Here is a 25842-nt window from a genome sequence, read left to right as displayed (position 1 = left end):
CGAAGCTACCCCAAGCTTTGTCATTACATGTCATAGTATGTGGTAGTATCCAAATTCAAATGAAGTGTCGAGTGACTAGATTAAATAGTAAAATTTATCTCAAATTTATCCTGGGTATAAAAGTGAGGAATAAGATGAACAATCTTCATAATACAGTTTCTGCACACATGCCATATATATGTGAAGTCAAATTCAGTTATATTTAAATTCAATATATATGATCTACTTCTAGCTTTGTAAATTTCCACATTTTTTTAATCAGCAAAGAACTTCCTCTATTAGAGATTTCATGTCATGCTACAGTATGAATTATTTGAGGTGTGAAGCAAAAGCATTTTAAATTAAGTGAGACTAATTAGAATGATTCACAGTATTCTAAGAAAATTAATACAGATATATATAAGTGTTCTTTGTTCTTAAAGCATACCTGTTATTTTTACTCCTTCCTTTGTTTCAGCTGGTACACCAACACCAAACTCATTCTCTCCAGATACTCGGAAGTAGTAAATCGCTCCTTCTTGTAAGTTGGTGATTTTGTAGGAGAGGCGGTTACAATTGTTGGTCACAGAGACCCATGCTTTCTTACTGGCCTCACGTTTTTCTATGTGGTAATTCTTCACTGGTGCTCCGCCATCATTTTCAGGAACATCCCAGGATAACACTGCAGACTCTTTGGTTATATCATGTACAGTGATATTGGTTGGAGGACCAGGAGAATCTAAAACTTTGACAACTAAGGTCAGTGAAGCAGCATTCACAATATTCTGAATTGTTAACGTGTATTTTCCAGAATCATTTCTGTTCGCATTTTCGATAGTAAGTGACGTACGAGAGTCTGTGGAATCAATATAAGCTCTAGCACGGAGGTCACTGTCTGGCTTACTCCACATGACACTAGGTGCTGGTCTTCCCCGGAAAGGTACGGTCATGGTAAAGGAGGTGCCAGCCTTGACAATCAAGGTCTTCTTCATTTCACTGTCAAGATCAAATACAGGTTCTTCTTCTCTTTCTTTTGCTACCTGGGGATCTGTACTATCGCTGGGATCACTAGCACCGACCTTATTGACAGATCTTACTCTGAAAACATACTCGGCTCCTGTTGTTAGTCCACCTATGGTATATTCTGTGCCTCTTAAGTTCTGAATGGCTGTCTCCCACTCAGTTTCATCAGATTTCTTATATTCTACAGTGTATCCTGTTACTGGGGCCCCACCATCAAACAAGGGCTTAACCCAGCTAATAGTTATGTTTGTCTTGCCTGAGTCCACAATTTTGGGTTTGGATGGAGGAGATGGCAAGAACACTGGATCTTCTGCCCGAATTAAGGGAGAGGTTTCACTTGGAAGGCTCAGGCCAGCAGCATTTTCTGCGTAAACCCGGTACTCATATTCACATCCTTCCCGAAGCCCAGTTGATTTCACTCTCAGGTCATAAACTGGTTTTTTGTTTACACGTACCCATCGTAGGCTGTTTTTCTCTCTTCTTTCAATTATATATCCAGAGATTTCACTGCCTCCGTCACTCTCCGGTCTCGACCAGCAAAGGGTCATGGACTCTTTGGTCACAGATGTAATTTCCAAAGAGGTAGGTGGACTTGGAACAGTAAACGGATCTAGTGCCTTTACTGCCACGCTCTCCAGGGACTCACCAACACCATATTTATTAACACCCGTTACTCTAAAGATGTATTCGTTGCCTTTGAGTAACTTGGTTACTTTACAGGATGTTGTCCTTAATTCCCCTTCACATATTGTCCACGCGAGGCGGCTTGTTTCACGCTTTTCTACGATGTAATAGTCAATATCTGCACCACCATTTTCTTGGGGCGGTCCCCAGGAAAGCGAGCATTTCTCAGCTGTGAGGCCATTTATTTCAAGCGGTCCTGCTGGTGGGCCAGGCTTATCAAGTACCTTGCAGTTAACTGCCATAGACCGAGTTCCTGCAACGTTCTTCAGTGTTAGTACGTACTGCCCAGTGTCTCGTCGGATACAGTCTTTCACTGTTAATGAGGTGCTATAGTCTGTCGAGACAATTTCTGTTCTTGCTCTTTCTTCAATTTCCACCCCATCCTTGGCCCAGGAAATCACTGGCAGAGGTCGCCCTGCGATGTCTGCATTTATCTTAAGGACCTCTCCAGCTTTGACAACAATCACATCTCGGAACTTGACATCCATCATAATTCTTGGAGCCTCAACGTCATCTTTAACTGTAATAGGCCCAGTGGATTCAGATGGTTCACTAACTGAGTCAGCTGCATTCCTTGCAAAAACCCGGAATTCATAACGCTGATCTTCAGTAAGTTCGGTGACTTCAAAGTATGTTTCTTGTATGTTAGTAAAATTGCACTTCAGCCACCGGCCATCTGGTAGTTCTCTACGTTCAATAATATATCCTGTGATCTTAGCGCCGCCATCATAATGTGGTTTAGACCATTTAAGTGACACTGATTTTCTGGTGATATTTGTGACTTCAGGTTGTCCAGGAGGGTCACAAGGGTCTCTTGCAGGGACTGGTTCACAAGACTTACTGCATTTACCAATTCCAGCAATGTTCTCAGCATATACACGATACTCATACATCAGTCCTTCATCAAGGCCCGAGACTTTCATTTGTGTATCAGCGATGAGGATTTTATTTGCTTTTGACCAAAGAATGCTGCTCCTCTCTTTATATTCAAGGTGATAGCCAATTACTGGACTTCCTCCATCATTAACAGGCACTTGCCAGCTTACAAGCATGGTAGATTTTGTGGCATGCACAACTTTAGGAGTACCAGGAGGACCTGGAGGGCTGAATGGATACTCTGCAACAACGGATTTAGATTCACTGTAGGAGCTCTTGCCATAGCGGTTTTCTGCACAAACACGGAACTGATACTCACTTCCTGTTGTCAGACGAACTATTTTAATGGACGTTCTTGCAACTGCCTGTGAAACTATGTGCCATGTGGTAGAAGTGGTTTCTCTCTTTTCAACGATATAATTGCTAATTTGGCAGCCACCGTCATATTCTGGAGGATTCCAGGAAATCGTTATATTGTCACAACTAACCTCATCAATATGAACAGGTCCCGGAGGGCCTGGTTTGTCAAGGACAATTACAGTTATAGGAACTGTTATGGATCCAGCGCTGTTGGAGACACATAATTCATAAGTGCCAACATCTTCCCTGGAAGCTTCCTTGATAGATAGTGATGTTACAGTCTTTGAAGAAGAAATATTGACCCTTGTGGTTTCTTTAAGAATCTGACCATCCTTTTTCCAGCTTACAGTAGCTTGAGGTCTCCCTTTAAATGGAACATCAATCTTAAGTTGGTCTCTAGCCTTTACATTGAAAGTATTGTAAGGAAGCTCGACGGAAGGCTTTATTTCAATATCCCTTGCGATTACTGGCACTCCGAGTTGTCTTGGATCACTTCTTCCTTTTTCATTGACGGCAGCTACCCTGAAGGTATACTCTTCTCCCATAGTTAAGCCAGATATAGTTGCTTCTAGAGCCTTAACTTGTGTGCAAGTGCTCCATTTTTCACTCCCTTTAGTCTGCATTTCAACTACGTAGCCAGTAATTTTGCTGCCACCATCACTTTCTGGCTTCTCCCACTTAATTGTAGCTGTGTTACGGGTCACATCAACAAGAGTCACTCTTCCGGGGGGGAGGGGTGGTTCAGAAACTTTAACAGGTTCCCTGGTTTCAGCAGGCAAACCAATCCCATATTCATTGGAAGCCAAGACTCGGAAGTAGTAAGAACATCCTTCTTGTAGATTTTCAATTTTAAAAGAGTTCTTCGTGCAGTTGTTTGTAACAGTAGCATATGCTTTTCTTGTAGTTTCTCGTTTCTCAACAATGTAGTTTGTAATCTTAGCTCCACCATCAATAAGTGGTGGCTCCCAGGACAGCGTCACCGAGTCTTTTTTTACTTCTCTTACATTCAAATTCACAGGGGCGCTTGGTGAGTCAAGAACTCTGACGTTAACGAAGGCTGTTTTGGAACCACTGTTATTTTCTAGTGTCAGATTATACCGACCACTATCAAATCTGGTAACGTTATCAATTACCAACATTGTGTAGGAGCTGGTCACCTCGATCTGGGCCCTCTCTGTGAGAGTGCCTTCGGCCTTTTCCCATTTAACTTCAGGTTCTGGTCGACCTTTGATTGTGACAAATAAGCGTAAAGTAGTACTTGCCCGCAGAACGACCACCTTTCTGAGATCAGCATCAAGTTCTATTTCTGGTGGCTCTAGCCTCTCTTTAGCAACAACTGAGCCAGGTATGGTTGCAGGTTCACCTACACCTTCAGAATTGATGGCACAAATGCGGAAGTTATACTCAGTATTTTCTTTAAGCTTGGTCACTGTGAACTGCTTTCCTTGTAATCCTGTCGGTGGAGTGCAGGTTGTCCATTCATCAGCAGAGGCTTCTTTGACCTCCACCACGTAGCCCTTAACAGGTGCACCACCATCATAAATTGGCTTATTCCATGCCAGGGAGACAGAAGATCTGGAAGTATCTGTTACCTTTGGATTACTTGGTGGACCTGGTGGATACAAGGCATCACATGCACGATAGAAAACTGACGGCTCGCTAGGTTCACCCACACCAGCTGCATTTTCGGCAGCCACTCTGAACTCATAGGAATGACCTTCAGTAAGGCCAGTTACTCTGAATCGGAGATCTGTTAGAGTTTTCTTGTTGCACTTGGTCCATCTAATGCCTTCCTTATCTCGTTTTTCAAGAATGTAGCCCTCAATTTCGGCACCTCCATCATCCACTGGACGTGTCCATGTTACTACCATAGAATCTTTGGTGATTGCTGAGGCTTCAGGCGGTGAAGGAGGACCTGGTGGCTTATACGGATTACAGGCTATAACAGGCTCAGATTCCAGGGGCTCTCCAATTCCATATTTATTCACAGCCATGACGCGGAAAATGTACTCATTACCAGGAAGAAGTTTAGTGACTTTGTAGTTAAGGGCCTGTACTTCCGTTGAAACCTGGGTCCAGGAGAGTCTGCTTGTTTCTCTCTTTTCGATGATGTAATGGGAAATACTAGCACCACCATCCTGTAAAGGTGGGTTCCATGCCAGATAACATTTCTCAGCAGTAACTCCAGAAACCTTCAGAGGACCTTCAGGGGGGCCTGGCCTGTCAAGTACCTTTACAGTGATTGGTATGGACTTTGTACCACCGACATTGCTGAGTTTCAGAATATACTGTCCTCCATCAGTACGTATACAGTCTTTGACAACAAGAGTGGTCTTTTGAATAGTAGATTTAATTTCCATCCTAGCAGTTGTTTCTTCAAGCTCTTTGCCATCTTTTGACCAAACAATATCAGGTATAGGCTTGCCGCGGATATCAGCATCGAGGACAAAAGTCTCTCCTGCACGAACGACGATTACATCTTTGTATTTTGGATCCAGTGAGGCATTTGGTGCATCAATTTCATCTCTGGCAGTAATAGCACCAGTGCTTTCAGATGGTTCACTAAGGTTGCCAGCTGCATTTCTTGCAATTACTCTAAATTCATATCTTTGGTCTTCTACAAGTCCACTCACTGTAAATTCTGTTTCTAACACATTGGTAAAACTGGCTTTCATCCAGCGGCCATCAGGTAGATCTTTCTTTTCTACAATATAACCTGTTATCTTGCTACCACCATCATAGGCAGGTTTCTTCCATTTCAGTGTAACGTTGTTTCTTGTAATAACAATGGCTTCAGGGCGACCGGGTGGGTCACATGGATCACGAGCAACAAAGCATTCTGAGACTTTGCTAGGCTTGCCAATGCCAACGATATTTTCAGCAGAAACTTTGAACTCATACTCAAGGCCTTCATCAAGCCCAGTTGTTTTGAATTTGGTGTCTTGAATGGGAGTCTTATTTAATTTGACCCATAGAATGCTGTTCTTTTCTTTCTGTTCAAGATGGTAGCCAATAACTTTGCTTCCTCCATCATGAACTGGCTCGTGCCACTGCACAATCATCTGATCTTTTGAAATGGATGTCACAAAAGGAGTTCCAGGTGGCCCAGGTTCTTTAAATGGATATTGTACGATAACTGGTTTAGAATCCAGAGGGGCGCTCTTTCCATACCTGTTTTCCGCAAAAATTCTAAACTGGTACTCTGTGCCTGTTTTCAGTTTGGTTATTTTAATTGTTGTTCTTGCAACTGTTGCTGATACCATCTGCCAAGTGGTGGTAGTTGTATCTCGCTTTTCTACAATGTAGTTGCTTATCTGGCAGCCACCAGTGTAGGCTGGAGGTTCCCAAGAGATAACAACAAAGTCTGCACTAACTTCGTCAAACCGAACTGGTCCAACTGGAGGTCCAGGCTTTTCCAAAACAATGATGCTGAGATTTTCTGTTGCCGTACCTGCACTATTTGTTGCTGTTATAGTGTATTTTCCAAAGTCATCTTTGTTACTTTCTTTAATGTGCAGCATTGTTGAAGTGGCTGTTTCTTCAACATTTACTCTTGTTGTCTGTTTAAGAGGCTCACCATCTTTGACCCATGAAATGTTAGGTCTTGGTCGTCCGATAACTGGAATTTCAATTTTAAGATCTTCTCCAGCTTGGACAGTATATGTGTTAAACGGTAACTTAAAGCTAGGCTGTATGGTCAAATCTTTGGCTATGACAGGAACACCAAGCACTCTTGGATCACTTTTTCCTTTCTCATTGTAAGCCTTGACACGGAACTGATACTCTTGTCCAGAACTCAAACCAGTAATCACGGCATTACAGACTTTGGATTCGGCCACAACACTCCATTTTTCTGTTCCTTTGGGCTGCATTTCAACAACATAACCCAAGACTCTGCTGCCACCATCATGTTCAGGTTTCTCCCACATCAGCGATGCACTGGTCTGGGACACATCCGTGAGTGTCACTTTTCCTGGTGGGGAAGGAGGTTCAGCGGCTTTCACAGCATCAACGGTTTCCACTGGAACACCAACTCCAAATTCATTTTCAGCCATAACTCTAAAGTAATAAATGGCTCCTTCTGTAAGATTCTCAACTTTAAAGCTTGTTTTGTTGCATTTACTACTCACGTTAGCATATGCTTTTCTGGTTGACTCACGTTTGTCAATAACATAGTTCTTCACCTTTGAACCGCCATCAATGATGGGTGGCTCCCATGCCAGCAGGACAGAATCTTTTTTCACTTCTTTGACTGCCAGATTTTGTGGTGGCCCTGGGGTGTCCAGAACTTTCACAGTTACAAAAGCAGACTTAGATCCGCTGCTGTTTTCCAGCTTGAGAATGTATTTTCCAGCATCATTTCTATCACAGTTATCTATGGATAGCTGGGTATAGTTTACTCCCTTTTCAATTTGGACCTTATCTGTGAATTCACCTTCCTCTCGAGACCAAGTGATCTCAGGTGTTGGGCGACCTTTGAATGGAATGTGAATTCTGGCAGATCCACCAGCCCTTACAACTATTCCTTTCCTTAATTCAGAGTCAAGGTCAAGTTCGGGTGCTTCAAGTTTATCTTCTGGTTTCACGGTACCGGGAACTGATGCAGCCTCACCTACGCCAACTTTATTGAGGGCAGAGATTCGTATTTTATACTCTTGGTGCTCAACGAGTTTTGAGATTTCAAATCGCATGGTTTTCAGGCCAGTCTGTGGAGTAACTATTTGCCAGTCTTCTTCATCTGCTTTACAGATTTCTACTACATATCCTACGATCTCACTGCCACCATCATAGATGGGCTTACCCCAGGCAAGTGTAATTGAATTTTTAGTGGTGTCTACAATGTGTGCATTGGTGGGTGGGCCAGGTTTGAACACAGGATCACAAGCCTTATAGTAAACTGTAGCTGGACTTGGTTCCCCAACTCCAGCAGCATTTTCTGCAGAGACTCTGAATTCATACTCATGATCTTCTGTTAATCCTGTTACTCTTAGACGCAAATCTGTAATGCGGCGTTTATTACATTTTATCCACCTTATGCCACTTCTGTCTCTTTTCTCTACAATGTAACCAATAATCTCACTTCCACCGTCACTATCTGGACGGTTCCAACAGACAGTCATGGAGTCCTTGGCAATGTTAGTGACTTCCAAGCTTTTTGGTGGTCCAGGAAGCACAAACGGATTTTTCATTAGTACTGGTGCAGATTCCAAAGGCTCTCCAACACCGTATTTGTTTACAGCCATTATGCGGAAAATATATTCATTCCCTTCTAAGAGTTTGGTAACTTTCAGAGAATTGGTCACAACTTCTGAAGCAACAACAGTCCAGGCAAGTCGACTCGTTTCTCTCTTTTCAACAACATAATGAGAAATATCACTGCCACCATCTTGAAGTGGTGGAGACCATGTTAAAGTGCATTTTTCAGCAGTGACTCCAGTAACCTGGACTGGCCCTTCTGGAGGTCCTGGTCTATCCAACACTTTTACGTTTACTGGGAATGACTTGGAACCTGCAACATTGGAAGCTCTTAAAATATACTGTCCACCATCAATCCTAATGGCATCCTTTACAATAAGTAAAGCCTTGAAATCTGTGTTCTTTATTTCACATCTGGCAGACTCTTCAATTTCCTTATCTCCTCGTAACCACTCGATGGTTGGTAGGGGCTTTCCGTGGACATCAGCCTCAAGCCTGAACGTTTCTCCAGCATTCACCACAATTGTGTCTCTGAATTTCGGATCCATTGAAATTCTGGGAAGTTCAACCTCATCCCTGGCAGTTATTGGTCCGGTACTGTCGGAGGGTTTACTTATTACACCAGCCGCATTCTTTGCAATGACTCTGAACTCGTATCTTTGGTCTTCAGTAAGACCAGACACGGTAAATTGAGTTTCAATGACATTTGTAAAGCTGGCTTTCATCCAGCGACCTTCAGGCAAATCACGTTTCTCTACAATGTAACCTGTAATCATACTTCCACCATCATAAACAGGTTTGGTCCACTGTAAAGTGATCTCATTTCTTTTAACCATTATTGCTTCTGGCGTTCCTGGTGGGTCACAGGGATCTCTGGCTACATAGCATTCGGAATTCTTGCTTGCTTTACCTACACCAACAATATTTTCAGCATAAACTCTGAATTCATATTCAATGCCCTCTTCTAGATTGACTGCTTTAAATTGAGTGTCATGAATAATAGTTTTGTTGACTTTTGTCCACAAAATACTATTTCTTTCCTTTTTTTCAAGGTGGTAACCTATGACTGGGCTTCCACCATTATTGATTGGTTCATGCCACTGAACAACCATGGAGTCCTTGGAAATGGCTGTGACAAATGGGGTGCCTGGAGGGCCTGGTTCTTTGTAGGGATATTGAGCTACAATTGGATCAGACTCCAAGGCAAAACTTTGTCCATATCTGTTTTCAGCAAATATTCTGAATTGGTATTCTGTACCAGTTTTCAATTTGGTCACTTTCAGTGTGGTTCTGGCAACAGTAGCAGAAACAGTATCCCATACTGTGGTGGTTGTGTCTCTTTTCTGAACAATGTAGTTGGTGATCTGGCAGCCCCCTGTATATAATGGGGGATTCCAAGATAATGTAATACTTTCAGCACTGACTTCATCAAATTTAACAGGTCCTTTTGGAGGATCAGGTTTATCTAGAGTTATAATTTCAATGGATGCTGTTTTCTGACCTACAACGTTAGCCGCTGTGATTCCATAATGTCCACCATCATCCTTATTAGTTTCTTTAATGCTGAGTACTGTGAGGTCAAGTGAATCGGTAACATTGACTCTTGTGGTCTGCTTCAGTGGAAGACCATCTTTAGTCCAGGTAATGGTTGGCTTAGGACGTCCAGAAATTGGCACTTCTATTTTCAAATCTTGGCCGACCTGTACACTGTAATTGTTGAAGGCAGGTCTTACATCTGGCTCAATGACCAGATCTTTGGCAACTATTGGAACTGCAAGCGACCTAGGATCACTTCTTCCCTTTTCATTTACGGCAACAACTCTAAAGAGATACTCTTCTCCCTGAGTTAGGTTAGTAATTACTGCTTCAAGGGACTTGACTCGAGCACACTCTGACCATTTCTCGCTGTGTTTAGCTTGCATTTCCACAATATACTGAATGATTTTACTGCCACCGTCATGTTCCGGCTTTGTCCAACTCAAGGAGACACTGTTTCTGGTGACATCATCCACAGTTATTTTTCCTGGAGGTTGTGGGACTTCTGCAACCTTAATAGGATCAGCAGTGTGGGCAGGAAGGCCGATACCATACTCGTTCTCAGCTGTGACTCTAAAGTAGTAACTGCTGCCTTCTTGGAGTTGATCAATCTTCCAAGAATTCTTATGGCAGTTTGTTACCACCGCAGCATATGATTTTCTTGTGGCCTCACGTTTCTCAACAATGTAATTTTTTATTTTGGATCCTCCATCCAATAGAGGAGGTTCCCATGTAATTGATACCGAGTCCTTAGTGATTTCTGTGACTTTCAGGTTAACAGGCGGACTTGGTGTGTCCAGGACTCTCACGGTAACAAAGGCAGACTTTGTTCCACTGCTGTTTTCTAAAGTAAGAGTGTATTTTCCACTATCGTATCGGTTGACATTGTCAAGAACAAGAGAGGTGAAACTGCTAGTGACATCAATTATAGCTGCATCTCGGATTTCACCATCCATCTTCCCCCATTTCACTTCTGGTGTAGGACGGCCTTTAATAGGAACAAAGAGCCTTAAGGAGCCACCGGCCCTTATATTTATAATTTTCCTCAGTTCTAGGTCAAGTTCAATATCTGGTGCTTCTAATTTTTCTTCAACTACAACAGGTCCAGGGACATCAGCATGTTCTCCAACTCCGGCTTTATTAATAGCACAGATACGGAAATTGTATTCATGCTTTTCCAACAGCTTTTCTACTTCTATATTTGTTTTATTGATTCCAGTTGGTGGAGTGCACATGGTCCATTCACCAACACTCACGTCACATTTTTCAACAATGTAGCCTTGGATTTCACAGCCACCATCATATATTGGTTTGCTCCAAGAAAGGAAGACAGAAGATCTGGTAATATCTGTGACTTTGGGGTTGTTTGGAGGTCCCGGTTTATAAATAGGATCACAAGCCTTTTGGTAAGCAGAAGGTGGGCTTGGCTCACTAAGTCCAGCAGCATTCTCGGCTGAGACTCTGAATTCATAATTGTGGTTTTCTAGGAGCCCAGTTACTCTCAAGCGCAGTTCCCCAATAAGGCGTTTGTGGCATCTTGTCCATCTAATGCCCTCCTTATCCCGTTTTTCGAGAACATATCCAAGAATTTCACTGCCACCATCAGATGCTGGTCTTTCCCATACAACGATCATTGAGTCCTTGGTCACTGTTGTGATTTCTGGAGCCTTTGGTGCATCTGGCACTACGAATGGATTCTTGGCAATCACTGGCTCAGATTCAAGAGGTTCACCAACACCGTATTTGTTGACAGCCATTATACGGAAGATATATTCATTGCCTTCGAGAAGCTTAGTAACCTTGCAGCTGAGAGTTTGCACATTGGCATCAACCAGAGTCCAAACTAAGCGGCTGGTTTCTCTCCTCTCCACAATATAATTTATGATGTCACTCCCACCATCCTGTAGTGGGGGTTTCCAAGCTAGTGTGCATTTTTCTGCTGTCACTCCTGATATGAGAACAGGTCCCTCCGGTGGTCCTGGTCTATCAAGAACTTTGACATTCACAGTAACTGATCTCTCCCCTGCAACATTTTGGGCCTTCAGTATGTAATTTCCACTGTCGGTGCGTGCTGCATCCTTTACACTGAGACTGGTGGCAAAGTCAGTGCTCTTTATTTCTAATCGAGCTGTATTTGAAAGCTCCTGGTCACCTTTTACCCACTGAATGGTCGGTATTGGTTTGCCATGAACATCTGCATCAATCTTGAACGACTCACCAGCATGAACCACAATTGTGTCTTTGTATTTTGGATCCATACTTATTCGTGGTGGCTCTACCTCGTCTCTTGCTGTTATTGCTCCTGTGCTTTCTGAAGGCTCACTAAACACTCCTGCAGCATTTCGAGCTATAACCCGGAACTCATATCTATGATCTTCAACTAGGCCAGTTACTTCAAACTGAGTGTCAATGACATTCGTAAAACTGGCTTTCATCCAGCGGCCCTCAGGCAGTTCTTTCTTCTCTACAATATAGCCAGTGATCTTGCTTCCACCATCGTAAGTGGGTTTCTTCCACTGGAGAGTCACAGAATTTCGTGTGACAATAATCGCCTCTGGCCGCCCTGGTGGATCACAGGGGTCACGAGCCATGTAACATTCTGACACCTTACTTGGCTTGCCGATGCCCATGATGTTCTCTGCAGAGACTCTAAACTCATATTCAATACCTTCGTCGAGGCCAGTTGTTTTAAACTTGGTTTGAGGGATGGGTGTTTTATTCAACTTCACCCAGAGGATACTATTTCTTTCCTTGCGTTCCAGGTGATAGCCAATGACTTTGCTACCTCCATCACTAACTGGTTCATTCCAATGTACTTCCATGCTGTCCTTGGAGGAGAGCGTTACGAATGGTGTGCCAGGAGGACCAGGAACTTTGAAAGGATACTGGGCTATAACAGGCTCTGAATTGAGGTAGGTGCTCTTTCCATATCTGTTTTCAGCTGCAATCCTAAACTGATATTCACATCCAGTCTTTAATCTGCAAGCCTTTATTGTTGTCCTTGCAACAGTCGCTGACACAATCTGCCAGGTGGTTGTGGAAGTGTCCCGTTTTTCTACAATGTAATTATTGATAGAACTCCCACCATCGTACTTAGGTGGGCCCCAGGAAAGAGTAATACTATCAGATGTCACTTCCTCCATTTTAACTGGTCCAGTTGGAGGCCCTGGTTTGTCAAGAACAATAATGTTCAAAGTTTCAGTAGCTTCACCAGCCGAGTTAGTCAGTTTAACTGTGTAATGTCCAACATCTTCTCGGCAGGCTTCCTTTATTGTCAGTAGTGAATTATTTTCTGTGCTCTCCGCATTTACTCTAGTTGTCTGCTTCAGTGGTATATCATCTTTATGCCAGGTGACAGCAGGTTTAGGACGTCCAATGAATGGAACGTCAACTTTTAGGTCTTCGCCTGCCAGTACAGTGAAAGTATTGAACAAGAGTTTGAAGGCTGGTGGAATAACAAGATCTTTGGCAATTACTGGCACACTCAGTTGTCTAGGATCGCTGATGCCCTTTTCATTCTGAGCTGAAACACGGAAAGAGTATTCTTCACCCTGAATTAATCCGGTTATGGTGGCTTCAGTGACTTTGACTGTGGCACACGTGGCCCATTTGTCACTACCCTTGCTCTGCATCTCAACAATGTAGCCTAGAATTCGGCTGCCTCCATCATGCTCTGGTTTTTCCCAAGAGAGGGACACGCTGTTTCTGGTGACATCCACCAAAGTTATTTTTCCTGGAGGAAGGGGTCGTTCTGATGCTTTCACAGACTCTGCAGTTTCGGCCGGCAGCCCAATGCCGTATTCATTTTCAGCAAGAACCCTGAAATAGTAACTACACCCTTCTTGAAGCTGGTCTACCTTCCAGGACGTCTTGTGGCAATTTGTTGCAACCGTTGAATATGCTTTTCTTGTTGATTCCCTCTTTTCAACAATATAGTTCTTTATTTTTGAACCTCCGTCAAGGAGAGGAGGCTCCCATGTCAGTGTGACCGATGACTTAGTGACCTCCTTTATCTTGAGATCCTGTGGAGGGCCTGGTGTATCTAGTACTCTAACATTGACAAATGCAGACTTGCTGCCTGAGCTGTTTTCTACAGTTAGTATGTATTTGCCACTGTCGAATCTGTTTACATTTCCAACGATGAGCAGGGTGTAAGAGCTTGTGGATTCAATGCTAGCTTTATCTAAGGATTCTCCATGTTCTCGAGTCCACTTCACCTCAGGTGCAGGCCTGCCTTTGATCGGAACAAAAAGTCGCAGGGTGCAACAAGCTCTTATGGTAACAACTTTGCGCAGGTCAGCATCCAGTTCAATCTCTGGAGGAAGCATCCTTTCTTCAGCCTTTGGAGTTCCAGGAACAAGTGCAGGTTCTCCCATTCCTTCAGAATTCACAGCATAGATGCGGATTTTATATTCTTGATTCTCTATGAGGTTGGTGATGGTGTAAGAGGTTGCCTTGAGCCCAGCGGGTGGAGTGACAATCTGCCATTCATCTTCCTCTGGCAGGGCAATCTCAACAATGTACCCAGTGATTTCTGAACCGCCATCGTAGATAGGTTTATTCCAAGCAATGGAGATGGATGATCTGCTCGTATCGAGAACACGCGGGTTACCTGGTGGGCCGGGCTTAAACACAGCGTCACAAGCTTTATAAAATGGACTGGTAGAACTTGGTGCGCTAATTCCAGCAGCATTTTCAGCCATAATCCTGAACTCATATTCATGTCCTTCTGTCAGTCCAGATACTTTATATCTTAAATCAGTAAGAGTTTTCTTGTTGCATTTCACCCAGCGCTGCCCAGCTTTATCACGCCGTTCTACGATATAATTGATGATTTCACTTCCACCATCAGAGTCAGGATGTCCCCAGCAGACAACCATTGAATCTTTAGTAATAGCTGTAACTTCAGGGTTTTTGGGTGGATCAGGGGGTCCATAAGGATTAACTGCTACCATAGGCTCTGATTCCAGTGGCTCTCCAACTCCATATTTATTTACAGCCATGACGCGGAATATGTATTCATTGCCTTTCAAAAGTTTAGTGACCTTTAGTTTTGTCACTTGGACTTCTGAGGCTACATTTGTCCATGCCAATCTGCTGGTTTCACGTTTCTGAACTATATAGTGATCAATTTTGGCACCTCCGTCATCCAGTGGAGGCAGCCATGACAATACACATTTTTCTGCTGTCACTTCAGAGACAGCTAAAGGTCCTTCGGGTGGGCCTGGTCTATCAAGAACTTTGACATTGAAAATGTGTTTAGCAAACCCACCAGGATTTGTTGCTGTAAGGATATAGGCACCACTGTCCCTCCTTGATGAATCCTTGTTTATCAGGTAAGTAGAGAAATCTGCAATTCTTATTTCTAACTTTGCTGTGCCTTCAAGCTCCTTTCCATCTTTGGTCCATTCCATTGTTGGTGGTGGGCGGCCTGAAACATCAGCTTCTAGCTTGAATGCTTCGCCTGCTTTCAATATTACTGTGTCTTTAAATTTAACATCCACCATTATCCTTGGTGCTTCAATGTCATCCCTGCACGTGATGGCATCTGATGGCTCAGACGGTGGACTAATAGCACCAGCAGCATTTTTGGCAATCACTCGGAATTCATAGGCAGCGTCTTCTGTTAGGCCACTGACTGTAAATTCATTCTCCAGAATGTTGCTGAAGTTGGCCTTCAGCCACCGTCCATTGGGAAGGTCTCTCTTTTCAACTATATAACTGGTAATTTTAAAGCCTCCAGTGTATTCAGGCTTAGCCCATTTAAGTGTCACTGTGTGTCTAGTAATATTTAGAGGAACTGGTTTCCCAGGTGGGTCTATGGGATCTAAGGCAAGCATGGGTTCAGATGGCTTGCTTGGCTTGCTTTTGCCAGCCAAGTTTTCTGCAATCACTCGGAATTCATAAGCAATACCATCTGTAAGTCCACTTGATTTGAAAATGTTGCCTGGTACTAATGCTTTGCTCACAGTCTGCCAGAGAATACCATTTCGTTCTTTTCTTTCAATGTGGTATCCTAAAATGGGGCTTCCGCCGTCAGAAAGAGGCTCATTCCAGCTAATTGTCATTGAATCCTTGGTAACTGCAGTCACCTGAGGGGTCCCAGGAGGCCCAGGAACCTTAAATGGATAGTTGGCAACTACAGATGTGGATGTGATGCCTGGTCCAACTCCGTATCTATTTTGAGCTTTTACCCGGAATTGATACTCTACTCCAGTAGTAAGGCGAGTGGCTTTATAGGTAGTGCGAATGACAGTGGTTGCTAACTCAACCCATGTAGTACTGTCAGTCTGTCGCATTTCTACTACATAGTTGCTTATGGGTACACCTCCATCGTTCTCAGGTGGGTCCCAAGAGAAGGTTACAAAATCAGATGAAACTTCATCGAATTTGATTGGTCCAGTAGGAGGCCCTGGGATGTCATGGACTTGAATGGTGATGACATCACCAACCTCTCCTACAATGTTCCTTGCCGTTAATGGATAGGGTCCACTATCACTTCTTACACACTCATTGATATTTAAGATGGTTGAAGTGGCTGTATTTTCAAAATTAACTCTCTGTGTCTGTTTAAGAATCTGGTCTCCTTTTTTCCACGTAACGGTGGGCTTTGGCCGACCAAGCACTGGAATTTCCACTTTGATGTTCTCACCGGCTCTGGCGATGACTAATTTCTGATAAATGCCACGAAGATCCAACTCGGGAAGCGCTGTCTGCTCCTTGACAATGACGGGTCTGCTTTCTCTGGGGGCGCTTCTTCCCGCACTGTTCACCGCCATCACTTGGAATGTGTATTCTTCCCCTTCGGTTAGATTCTTCACCACGCATTCTAACCCCTTCACGGTGCTGATGTGGGTCCACTGGTCAGAGCCTTTTCTTTGGGCTTCGATCACATAGCCAGTGATCTTACTGCCACCATCGTGCTTTGGTTTAGGCCACGCCAGGCTGACTGTGCTTTTAGTTATGTCCATGATGTTCAGACTGTCTGGTGGTGACGGTGCTTCAGAGGCTTTCACAGGTTCTGTTGTTTCTGCTGGCTCACCGATTCCATATTCGTTTTCCGCCATCACTCTGAAGAAGTATTCGCATCCTTCTGACAAACCAGTAACTTTATATGTGCACTTATGGCACTTGGTGGTAACAGTGGAGTAAGACTTCCGTGTTGCTTCTCGTTTCTCCACAATGTAGTTTGTTATACGGGAACCCCCATCTATCAGAGGGAGGTCCCAGTGGAGGGTGACACTGTCCTTTGTGATGTCTGTAGGCCTCAGGTTAAGGACAGGTCCTGGGGTATCCAAGACTCTGACATTAACAAAGCCACTTTTCTTCCCAGCAGGGTTCTCAATGGTCATGACAAATTTACCAGTGTCGTATCTGTTACATTCCGGTATGATCAGAAGAGTAAAGGACTCTGTGTTTTCAATGTTAGCTCGGTTTTTAAGGTTGATGTCGTCTTTAGTCCATGTCACTTCAGGAGCAGGGCGACCTTTAATTGGCACAAATATTCTAATACTGAGTCCTGCTCTAACAACAAGTGTTCTTCGAAGCTCAGCATCTAGTTCAAAATCAGGAGCCATTTCCCGTTCTACAATTTCAATATCTGGAATCATTGCTGGCTCCCCAATACCTGCATCATTGATGGCTCTGATTCTAAAATTGTATTTTTCTTTAGTCTGAAGATCAGGGACAACGAACTGAGTGATTCGGAGACCAGTTCCTGTTGTATCTTTTATCCAGGCCTCATCTCCTACTTTTTGATGCTCTACAATATAGCCAGTGATTTCAAGTCCTCCATCATAGTGAGGCTTGCCCCATGCTAAAGAGGCAGATTTTTTGGTAGTATCAGTGACATGTGCATTTGAAGGTGGGCCTGGGGGATCTGAAACAGAAGCAAAGACACGAAAGTGTACGTTAGGAGTTTGGCTTTTGGATAACTTTGCTAAAATAGTGGCATTATCAAATGAGTGGTGTTAAAAAAAAATACTAACATGCTACGTCTTTCATCAGAACAGGTTTTGAAGCATCACTGGGTGGACCAATTCCTGCTTTGTTTTCTGCGCTGACACGGAATTCGTAGGTGTTTCCTTCTTGCAGTCCTGTTACTTTGCATCTCAGATCTGAAACTGGCGTCTTTGTTGCTCTCACCCATCGCAAGCTTTTCTTCTCTCTCCTTTCAACATGATATCCTGTGATTTCGCTACCACCGTCATCCACTGGTCTTTTCCAACTGACGGTGGCAGTGTTTTTAGTGACATTTGATATTTCGGGTTTTCCAGGAGGGCCAGGAGGACCTGAAAAGAAAGCAAATGTATGAGAAATCCATGCCTTCATAAACCAGGCTGCAAATGTTAACATGTCAGTTCCCTTATATGCTCTACGTACCAAATCTGTCCACCATTTTGACAGGTTCAGACTGTACAGGTTCTCCTTTCCCATATTGGTTTACAGCTGAGACCCGGAAGAGGTATTCATTTCCTTGGATAAGTTTGGTGGCCACATGCCTACAAGACTGAATATCTTCAGCAACCACTGTCCACAAAAGTCGACTGGTTTCTCTCTTTTCAAGAACATAGGACTTTATTGGTGAGCCGCCATCCTCCAATGGAGGTGTCCATGTGAGTGTTGCTTTTTCAGCAGAAACATTACTGATTTCAATGGGACCTGGGGGACCAGGTACGTCGAGGACTGTTACCTTCACGTGTTCCTCCTTTGTGCCAAAAGGATTGGTAGCAGTAATGGTATATTCACCAGCATCTTTTCTAGTGGCATACTTGACAGTAAGCATGGAAGATGTTGGGGTTGAGGATATCTGAACAATATCTGATGGTCTCATGTCTTTTCCTGCCCTAGACCAACTCGACTTTGGAAGGGGCTTGCCAAGAATGCTAATGGCACTCAAAACAATGGTATCTCCTGCCTTAATTGTCAGCCCATCTTTTATTGTGGGATCAAGGACAATGGTTGGTGCCTCTGCAAAGAAAAAAAAAAACATTTTAATCAGCAAAGAAAGGAGGCTTAATTTGCGATTTTTTATGTGCATAAAAAGTAAAATTAGACCCACCATATTCATCCTTGCAAATAATGGTTCCTGTACTTTCTGATGGAGCACTGATAGCACCTGCTGTGTTCTTCGCTCTAACTCTGAATTCGTATTTTCCACCTTCAATGAGGTCAGTTACAGTAAAGGCACAATCTGGGACATTAACATGGTTGGCTTTCGTCCAAGATTTAGAGGGTAGATCGCGCTTCTCCACTATATATCCAGTCAACTTATGACCACCATCATATTTGGGTTCAGTCCAAATGAGGGTCACTGAATTCCTTGTTACATTAATAACCTCAGGTTTGCCAGGAGGATCTAAAGCAAAGCAAAAAAAAAAAGCCAGTCGAATACCAATTTTTTTTTTTCATGCAGAAAACACACCTGGGCTTTCCTTTGTATAATGACTTACCAATTGGATCAAGTGCCACAACAGGCTCTGACGGCAGGCTTGGCTTGCCGACTCCTGCTAAATTGATTGCCATGACTCGGAATTCGTACTCAAGACCTTCGGTTAATCCTGTCACTTTGAAGTCTTTCATCCTAATAGGAGTCTTGTTAGCTCTCTTCCACAAAAGGCTGTTTCTCTCCTTGAACTCAATATGATACCCTACAAAAAAAAGAAAAGACCCAGTGAATTTGTCAATTCAGGTAGAAAATACTGATTTTTAAGTACACGTTTTTGGCCAAATGGTTTATATGTGGACATAATATGGAATAAATAGTCATTCTTGCTGGGCTATACTCTTATTTCTAGGCACTTTTTTCCCCCTCTTGGTTTCTGTGTATTTATTGCACCTTCTGTTGAAAAATTCCAACTTAAAAAAATCACTATGAAAGCCTTTAACTATTAGGAGATTTCTCATTGAAATCAAGTGTTAACTAATGCTTAATGTACTGAAAGGAAAAAACAATTACTGTATTTGCAGATCATGCTATAACAAAGGACCATCCATTCAGCTTGTTTTTCAGGGAGGACAATTTGGAAGAAACATTAATGTAAAAGCTACAGGAGAAGAGCAAATGAAATACCTGTAATGGGAGAGCCACCAGTTTTCCTGGGGTCAGTCCAAGTTAGAGATACCGAATCGTGTCTGACATCCACGATATTGGGTGGTGGGGGAGCATCAGGCACATCTAGGAAAAAGTAGATGATGCAAGATTTATAATAGGGAACTTTTCTCAAAAACATGTTTTGCTCTGTGTTTTCTGACTCTGAGACACTTACCAAATGGATGTTTAGCAACAATTGGCTCTGATTTCAGGCCTTCACCTACACCATATTTATTTTCGGCACTGACCCTGAAGGTGTATTCCATGCCCTCATGAAGTCTGGTTACTCTGAAGGTGGTTTTCTGGACAGCTGAGGCACATGTCACCCACTTGTTGTTTACAGAATCTCTCTTCTCTAGGATATAGTTGGTGATTTCAGAACCTCCGTCATCCTTTGGAGGACCCCACTTTAAGGTCATGGCTTCTGCTGTGACTTCATCAAATTTGATTGGTCCTGTGGGGATGCCAGGCTTGCCAACAACTTTTATAGAGAGAGTTCCTTCCTTGGTGCCGGCAACGTTCTTCAGTGTGATTGTGTATTTTCCAGCATCAGATTTTTGGCAATCATATACCACAAGAGTTGTGTTAACTGCAGTTGACTCAACACTGACCCTTGTGTCAGTTGGTAGAGGATCTTCCCCTTTCTTCCAGGATACCGATGGAGCTGGCTTGCCTTTTATGGGGATCTTAAGACGGAAGTTGCTGTTTTCTTTAGCCAAGTAGCACAAATCAGGTATGTCCTTTAAGTCAAGGTCAGGAGCCACTGTAAAATAGCAGAGATAAATTATTGTCATTTTTCAGACCCCACAATTGATTTTTTTCAGATCATTATAAATTTTAAAGGATTTTCAGAAAAGCCAGTAAGTAGGGCTCAAGAGTGCACTTTTGAGGACAATAAAGGGAAAATGAAGATGCATGACTAAAGGCTTACCAACATCATCCTTTGCCACAGCAGTGATTTCACTTGGGGTTCCTTCTCCGTTTTCATTCTCAGCACTCACTCTGAAGGTATATTCCTTGCCTTCAATCAGATCTTTTGCAGAGTACTGTAAATTCATTGATTTCATAACACGTTGCCACTTATTGTCTTCAGTCAGGAAATCTACTACATATCCGGTAATTCGGCTGCCACCATCACTGCGAGGCTTTTTCCAGCCTATGCTACAAGACGACTTAGTTACAGATAGCACTTTCAGGTCCACAACTGGTCCAGGGGTTTCTAAAGCAAAGAAGAAATGATAAGACTTAGCTCAAGATAAGCAAGGTCAGAGGTCACTCAAAGTGGTGGGATAGTAGGTCATTTGCTTACGGGAAGCTTTGACAGCATCACGTGTTTCCCCAGGATCCCCGATGCCATACTCATTTTCAGCAAACACTCTGAAGAAGTAGGATTTTCCCTCCTCCAAGTTAGATACTCTGAAGCTAGTTTTTGGGCACTCAGTTGTCACTGTAGACCAGGACTTCCTCTCTGCATCACGTTTTTCCACCACATAGTTGATGATGGGACTTCCGCCATCAATAATAGGAGGATCCCAGGTAATATAAGCAGAATCTTTGGATATTTCCTTAACAGTGACATTGACAGGTGGCCCGGGAGTATCTGGACAAATCGTGGGTAAATAAGAAATGAATATGTAAAAAATACATAGACTACATTTTTAACATATGATTGTTTTTTTCAAATCGACTTACCCAGCACTTTCACTACAATGGTATATTCCTTTTTACCACAGCTGTTCTCCAGAGTCAAGATATATTTTCCTGCATCATATTTGTTCACATTTTCACAGCGCAAGAAGGTATCAAAGTCTGTTGATTTTATGTCAAGTCCAATCCTTTCTCTTAGATTGACATTTGGTTTAGACCAAGTTATCTTTGGAGGTGGACGTCCTTTTACTGGTACATACAGTCTCATTGTAACTCCAGCACGTAATATGAGTGTTTTCCTCAAATCGGCATCGAGTTCTCCCTCAGGTGGGACTGTTTGAAGTAATAATTTAATGGTCAAATGTGTTTCTGAGGAATAGCCTTATCACTCCTAAAGTATGTTTCTTTTCCAGAACTGACTTCTAGGTCTTTAAAAAATTCTTAGTATGATCCTCAAAACTTCTGTATTTCAGTACTCTGTAGTGATTTTTGATCTTTCTATATTCTGATATCCTGTAGGCTAAACCAAGTTTTCCCTGAAGGATCTCTACCTCTTCTCCTTTTTTCATGAACTTCCATACTCTCAAACTCACTCTTTATTAAATATAGACAACTGATTCTTGGCTCATGTGCATTCTTGTTTTTCTTTTCTATATTCAGTGAAGGTTCTCTGGTGACACTCTGGCTCTCTTTCCTTATTTCATCATGGGAAGAAAAATACATAGAGGGTGAAGTATTTCACCAAGTAATTAAAAATAAAGGGAGAAATGGTTATGGGAGATAAGAAAATAGAAGAAATGGTGAAATGGAAATTAGGATGGAGAGTCTACAATTACATACTTATGAAAAGGGGTAGATTAGAAGATGAAAAAAACATTAAAATGACAAATAGCTCTTTACTTAGTTTTAAAAAAATGCTATGTTTTCAGGATAAAATCCTATATTCCATATTCTTTTGAAGATATGAATTCTCATGTGAGTATGAAAAGCTTTTCAGCCACAGATCAGCTGGCATTCCATTTGATCTGTGTAGGATACCACGCAGTACCAACCCAGGTCTCCATTACAAGGTACTCCTAGAGCTACCAACTCTAATGCTCATAAATAAACAAATCTACCCGAGGGAGTTCTGTACTGACTTTCATAATATGACTGATGAGGAAAACTCTATTTCTGCTGGTAATACTCACTTAAGATGTCCTTGGGACAGTGTTTGTCTGGCACATCACTGGGGTCGCTGTATCCAATCTTATTAACAGCATATACACGGAACTGATACTCTGTGTCTTCCATTAGGCCGGTAACCTCAAAGCGGGTTTTCTGCAGCTTCTCTGGTAAATTGCACCTCACCCAGTTATCAGAGTCAGCTCGTTTTACTTCAACAAGGTAGCCAATGATAGGGCTACCACCGTCATAGGCTGGCTTGCCCCAAGATAGACTCACGGAGCTACGGGTCGTATCGTATACTTTAGGAAATGCTGGTGGGCCAGGAGGATCTGAGGATAAATAACAGAAAAATTTCATTAAAAATCTCATTCCTGGTTGTTTAGGGTTGATTACAACATAAGATAGGGGACTCTTTCATGAAAACTTACACAGGGGGTCCCGGGCATAAACAGCTTTGGATGCATCACTGGGTTTCCCCGGTCCAGCCTTATTTATAGCGATAACTCGGAATTCATATTCTGTGCCCTCTTGGAGACCTGTTGCTTTTATGGTTCTTTCTATAACAGGTTTTCTGTTGACTTTAGTCCAGTTAACTGCCTGGGTTTCTCGCTTTTCAACCAAATAGCCAGTGATGGGTGAGCCGCCATCATCTGCTGGTGGTTTCCAGCTCACCGTCATGTGATCTTTGGTTATGTTGCTAATAACAGGAGGATCACAGCGCCCAGGTGGGTCTGCAGAGATGGATTGAAAAGTTACTGTGTCAGTCTAAGAGGTCTTTAAAAAGTCAAACGAAAAACTGAAGGAAAATGTTCCTACCATATGGGTTTTTAGCAATTGCCGGTTCAGTGAAGATTGGATCGCCTACTCCGTATTTATTCTCAGCACAAATTCGGAACTGATATTCATGGCCCTCTATAAGTTTCTCCACACTGCAGCTGGTGATGGGCACCGTAGCCGAGACTTGTGCCCAGTTGGGCCTGCTTGTTTCACGTTTGTCAACAATATAGTTGGTGATTTCTGAGCCTCCATCTTCAAGAGGAGGTTCCCAAGAAAGCATTGCACGATCTGCATACATTTTGTTGATTTTAACAGATGCTGGAGGCCCTGGTTTATCTGGAAGAGTACGAAAGACAAGTGAAGTCTTTCACTAACACATGTGAAATGGGGAATGAGTAGACTGGAGTTCTGGAGACCTGACTGCAGTCTTCTATTGTCATTAACTTCCTGTATGACCTTAGAAAGTATGTAATTTTTCACAACCTTAATATCCTCATACGTAAGATATATAACATTTCTAATGCTCTTTTCAGCTCTAAAATGCCACTGCCCTGTGATAAGAATAATTCTCTGATTACAAACGATATATCAGGATATATATCTTTTCTCACATATGATTTTGTAAATTCCATTACATCACATTAACCAAAGTAACATATGAGAGTTTAAGTAAGTGCATTAGTTACCTAACACTTGAAGCTTAATTGTGGCTGATTTGGAACCACTCGAATTTTCAGCAGTAATGGTATAGTCGCCCGAGTCCTTCCGGTTCACGCTGAACAGCTCCAGGGTGCACAGATTCCGCTTCATGGCCATCTTTATGCCTTCCCTTGGCTTCAGCACCGTGCCCTCTTTCTTCCAAGAGACGGTTGGCATTGGTTTACCAAAGACAGTAGCATCCAGGCAAACATTGGTTCCAGCCTTCACGGTAAGCAGACCTTTCATCGCCACACTTAGCTCTATCCTGGGAGGAACTGGAAAGTAATAAGATCAGGATTTAATGTAAGCAAAGCTATATCATATCATTCTTGTTAATAAAAGTAGGAAATTCATATTTCAAGAGGGGATTTTTATTTATTATAAAAGAATATAGGTTTAGGGGCTCCTGGGTGGCTTAGTTGGTTAAGCATCTAACTCTCGATTTCAGCTCAGATCTTGGGGTTGTGAGATCAAGCCCTGCATCAGGCTCTGTGCTCAGTGAGGAATCTGCTTGAGATTTTCTCTCTCTCTCTCTGCCCCCTGTTGCACTTTTTCTCTCTCTCTCTAAATAAATCTTTAAAAAAGAATATAGGTTTAATAAGAAGTTTGATAATGCTGAAAGCATATTAAAAAAAGTAAATATCTTCCAATATTCCAACATCCTTCAATTTTCATTATGACAATTTGGTGCATTTCCTTGTCCTCTCTCTGCCTGTGTATGGTTGAAATTACAAGGTCCTCCCAGTTTTGTACTGTTTTTTTTGTTGTTGTTTTTTTTTTTAATTTGATTTTTGTTTTTTTAGTTTACTGTGTTATTAAGATTTTCTATAATCATAATTTTTAGTTGTCTGTATACAAAGTACCTATCATGTTCCCTGTTTTTCTTCCCTCCCATGATGTGTATTTTATTTTTATTTAAGAGAAAGAAAAATACATTTCTGTTGAGTATTATAGACAAAGGTGGAATTTTACCATTTTCCGCCTGGATGGTCACTGGATCAGAAGGTTCGGAGGGTTGGCTGATGTTTACTGCAGTCTTGGCAATTGCTCTAAATTGATACTGAGCATTCTCTTCTAAGCCAGTGACTGTGTACTCTTCCTGGGGAATCTGGTGAGGTGAGGTATTGCACCGAACCCACTTATCACCAGGAAGTTTGCAAGCTTCTACAAAGTAGCCAATAATTTTGCTGCCTCCATCATGTTTTGGACGAGCCCAGATGAGGGATACAGTACTCTTGGTAACATCAATAACTTCAGGCTTTCCAGGAGGATCTGAAACCATAAGAGGTACTCTTAGCGTTTATCTTAACAGCAGAAGTTACAAACTTCCATATTTCAAAGAATCACCCAGAAATATTGAGAATATCTCTAAATAGAAGTAATAATCCTCAGAGACTTTGAGATTTAAATATACTCCCATAATACTAACAAAAATTACTCACCAACTGGCATTCTTGCGGTTACGTATTCTGTTGGTTTGCTGGGTGGGCTGGATCCAGCTTTGTTTAGCGCATAGATTCTGAATGAATACTCAAGACCTTCTATGAGGCCAGCACAAGGATATTCAGTTGACCGGACAGGAGTATCGTTAGCTTTCACCCAGAGCAAGCTGTTTCTTTCTTTGCGTTCAATCAGATAACCAGTGATGGGACTCCCTCCATCACTGTCTGGTCTGTCCCATGCCACAAATATGCAGTCTTTGTTGACTTTAGTGACCCGTGCATTCTTCGGTTCACTAGGAACACCTGGAGAAGAGGAGAAGGGAGATGTTAGGTTTTTTCCCTTAAGTTAACAGACCGGAAAGA

The 25842-nt window shown here is 42.5% G+C and overlaps 1 protein-coding gene across 2 annotated transcripts in view; it reads right to left on the bottom strand.

The window, feature by feature from the left end:
- TTN (titin) overlaps positions 1-25842 on the bottom strand; it is a 275309-nt gene that overhangs the window by 33151 nt on the left and 216316 nt on the right. For both annotated transcript variants that reach the window (XM_045066923.1, XM_045066924.1), the window contains 16 exons: positions 25480-25782; positions 25010-25309; positions 24025-24312; positions 23378-23674; positions 22990-23292; positions 22585-22890; positions 21440-21727; positions 21057-21347; positions 20679-20966; positions 19923-20510; positions 19727-19831; positions 19107-19304; positions 18716-19012; positions 18037-18624; positions 17643-17945; positions 428-17533 (listed from right to left, as the gene is read on the bottom strand). In XM_045066923.1, the coding sequence (XP_044922858.1) occupies positions 428-17533; positions 17643-17945; positions 18037-18624; positions 18716-19012; positions 19107-19304; positions 19727-19831; positions 19923-20510; positions 20679-20966; positions 21057-21347; positions 21440-21727; positions 22585-22890; positions 22990-23292; positions 23378-23674; positions 24025-24312; positions 25010-25309; positions 25480-25782 (21849 nt within the window). The remainder of the gene's footprint in view (positions 1-427; positions 17534-17642; positions 17946-18036; positions 18625-18715; positions 19013-19106; positions 19305-19726; positions 19832-19922; positions 20511-20678; positions 20967-21056; positions 21348-21439; positions 21728-22584; positions 22891-22989; positions 23293-23377; positions 23675-24024; positions 24313-25009; positions 25310-25479; positions 25783-25842) is intronic.

Source organism: Mustela putorius, unplaced genomic scaffold (genome assembly GCF_011764305.1).
Source record: "Mustela putorius furo isolate JIRA1106 unplaced genomic scaffold, ASM1176430v1.1 tig00003869_pilon_pilon_pilon, whole genome shotgun sequence".
Taxonomy (NCBI): Eukaryota; Metazoa; Chordata; class Mammalia; order Carnivora; family Mustelidae; genus Mustela; species Mustela putorius.
The sequence above is the reverse complement of the archived record's forward strand: the minus strand, read 5'-3'. Positions and strand labels throughout refer to the sequence as shown.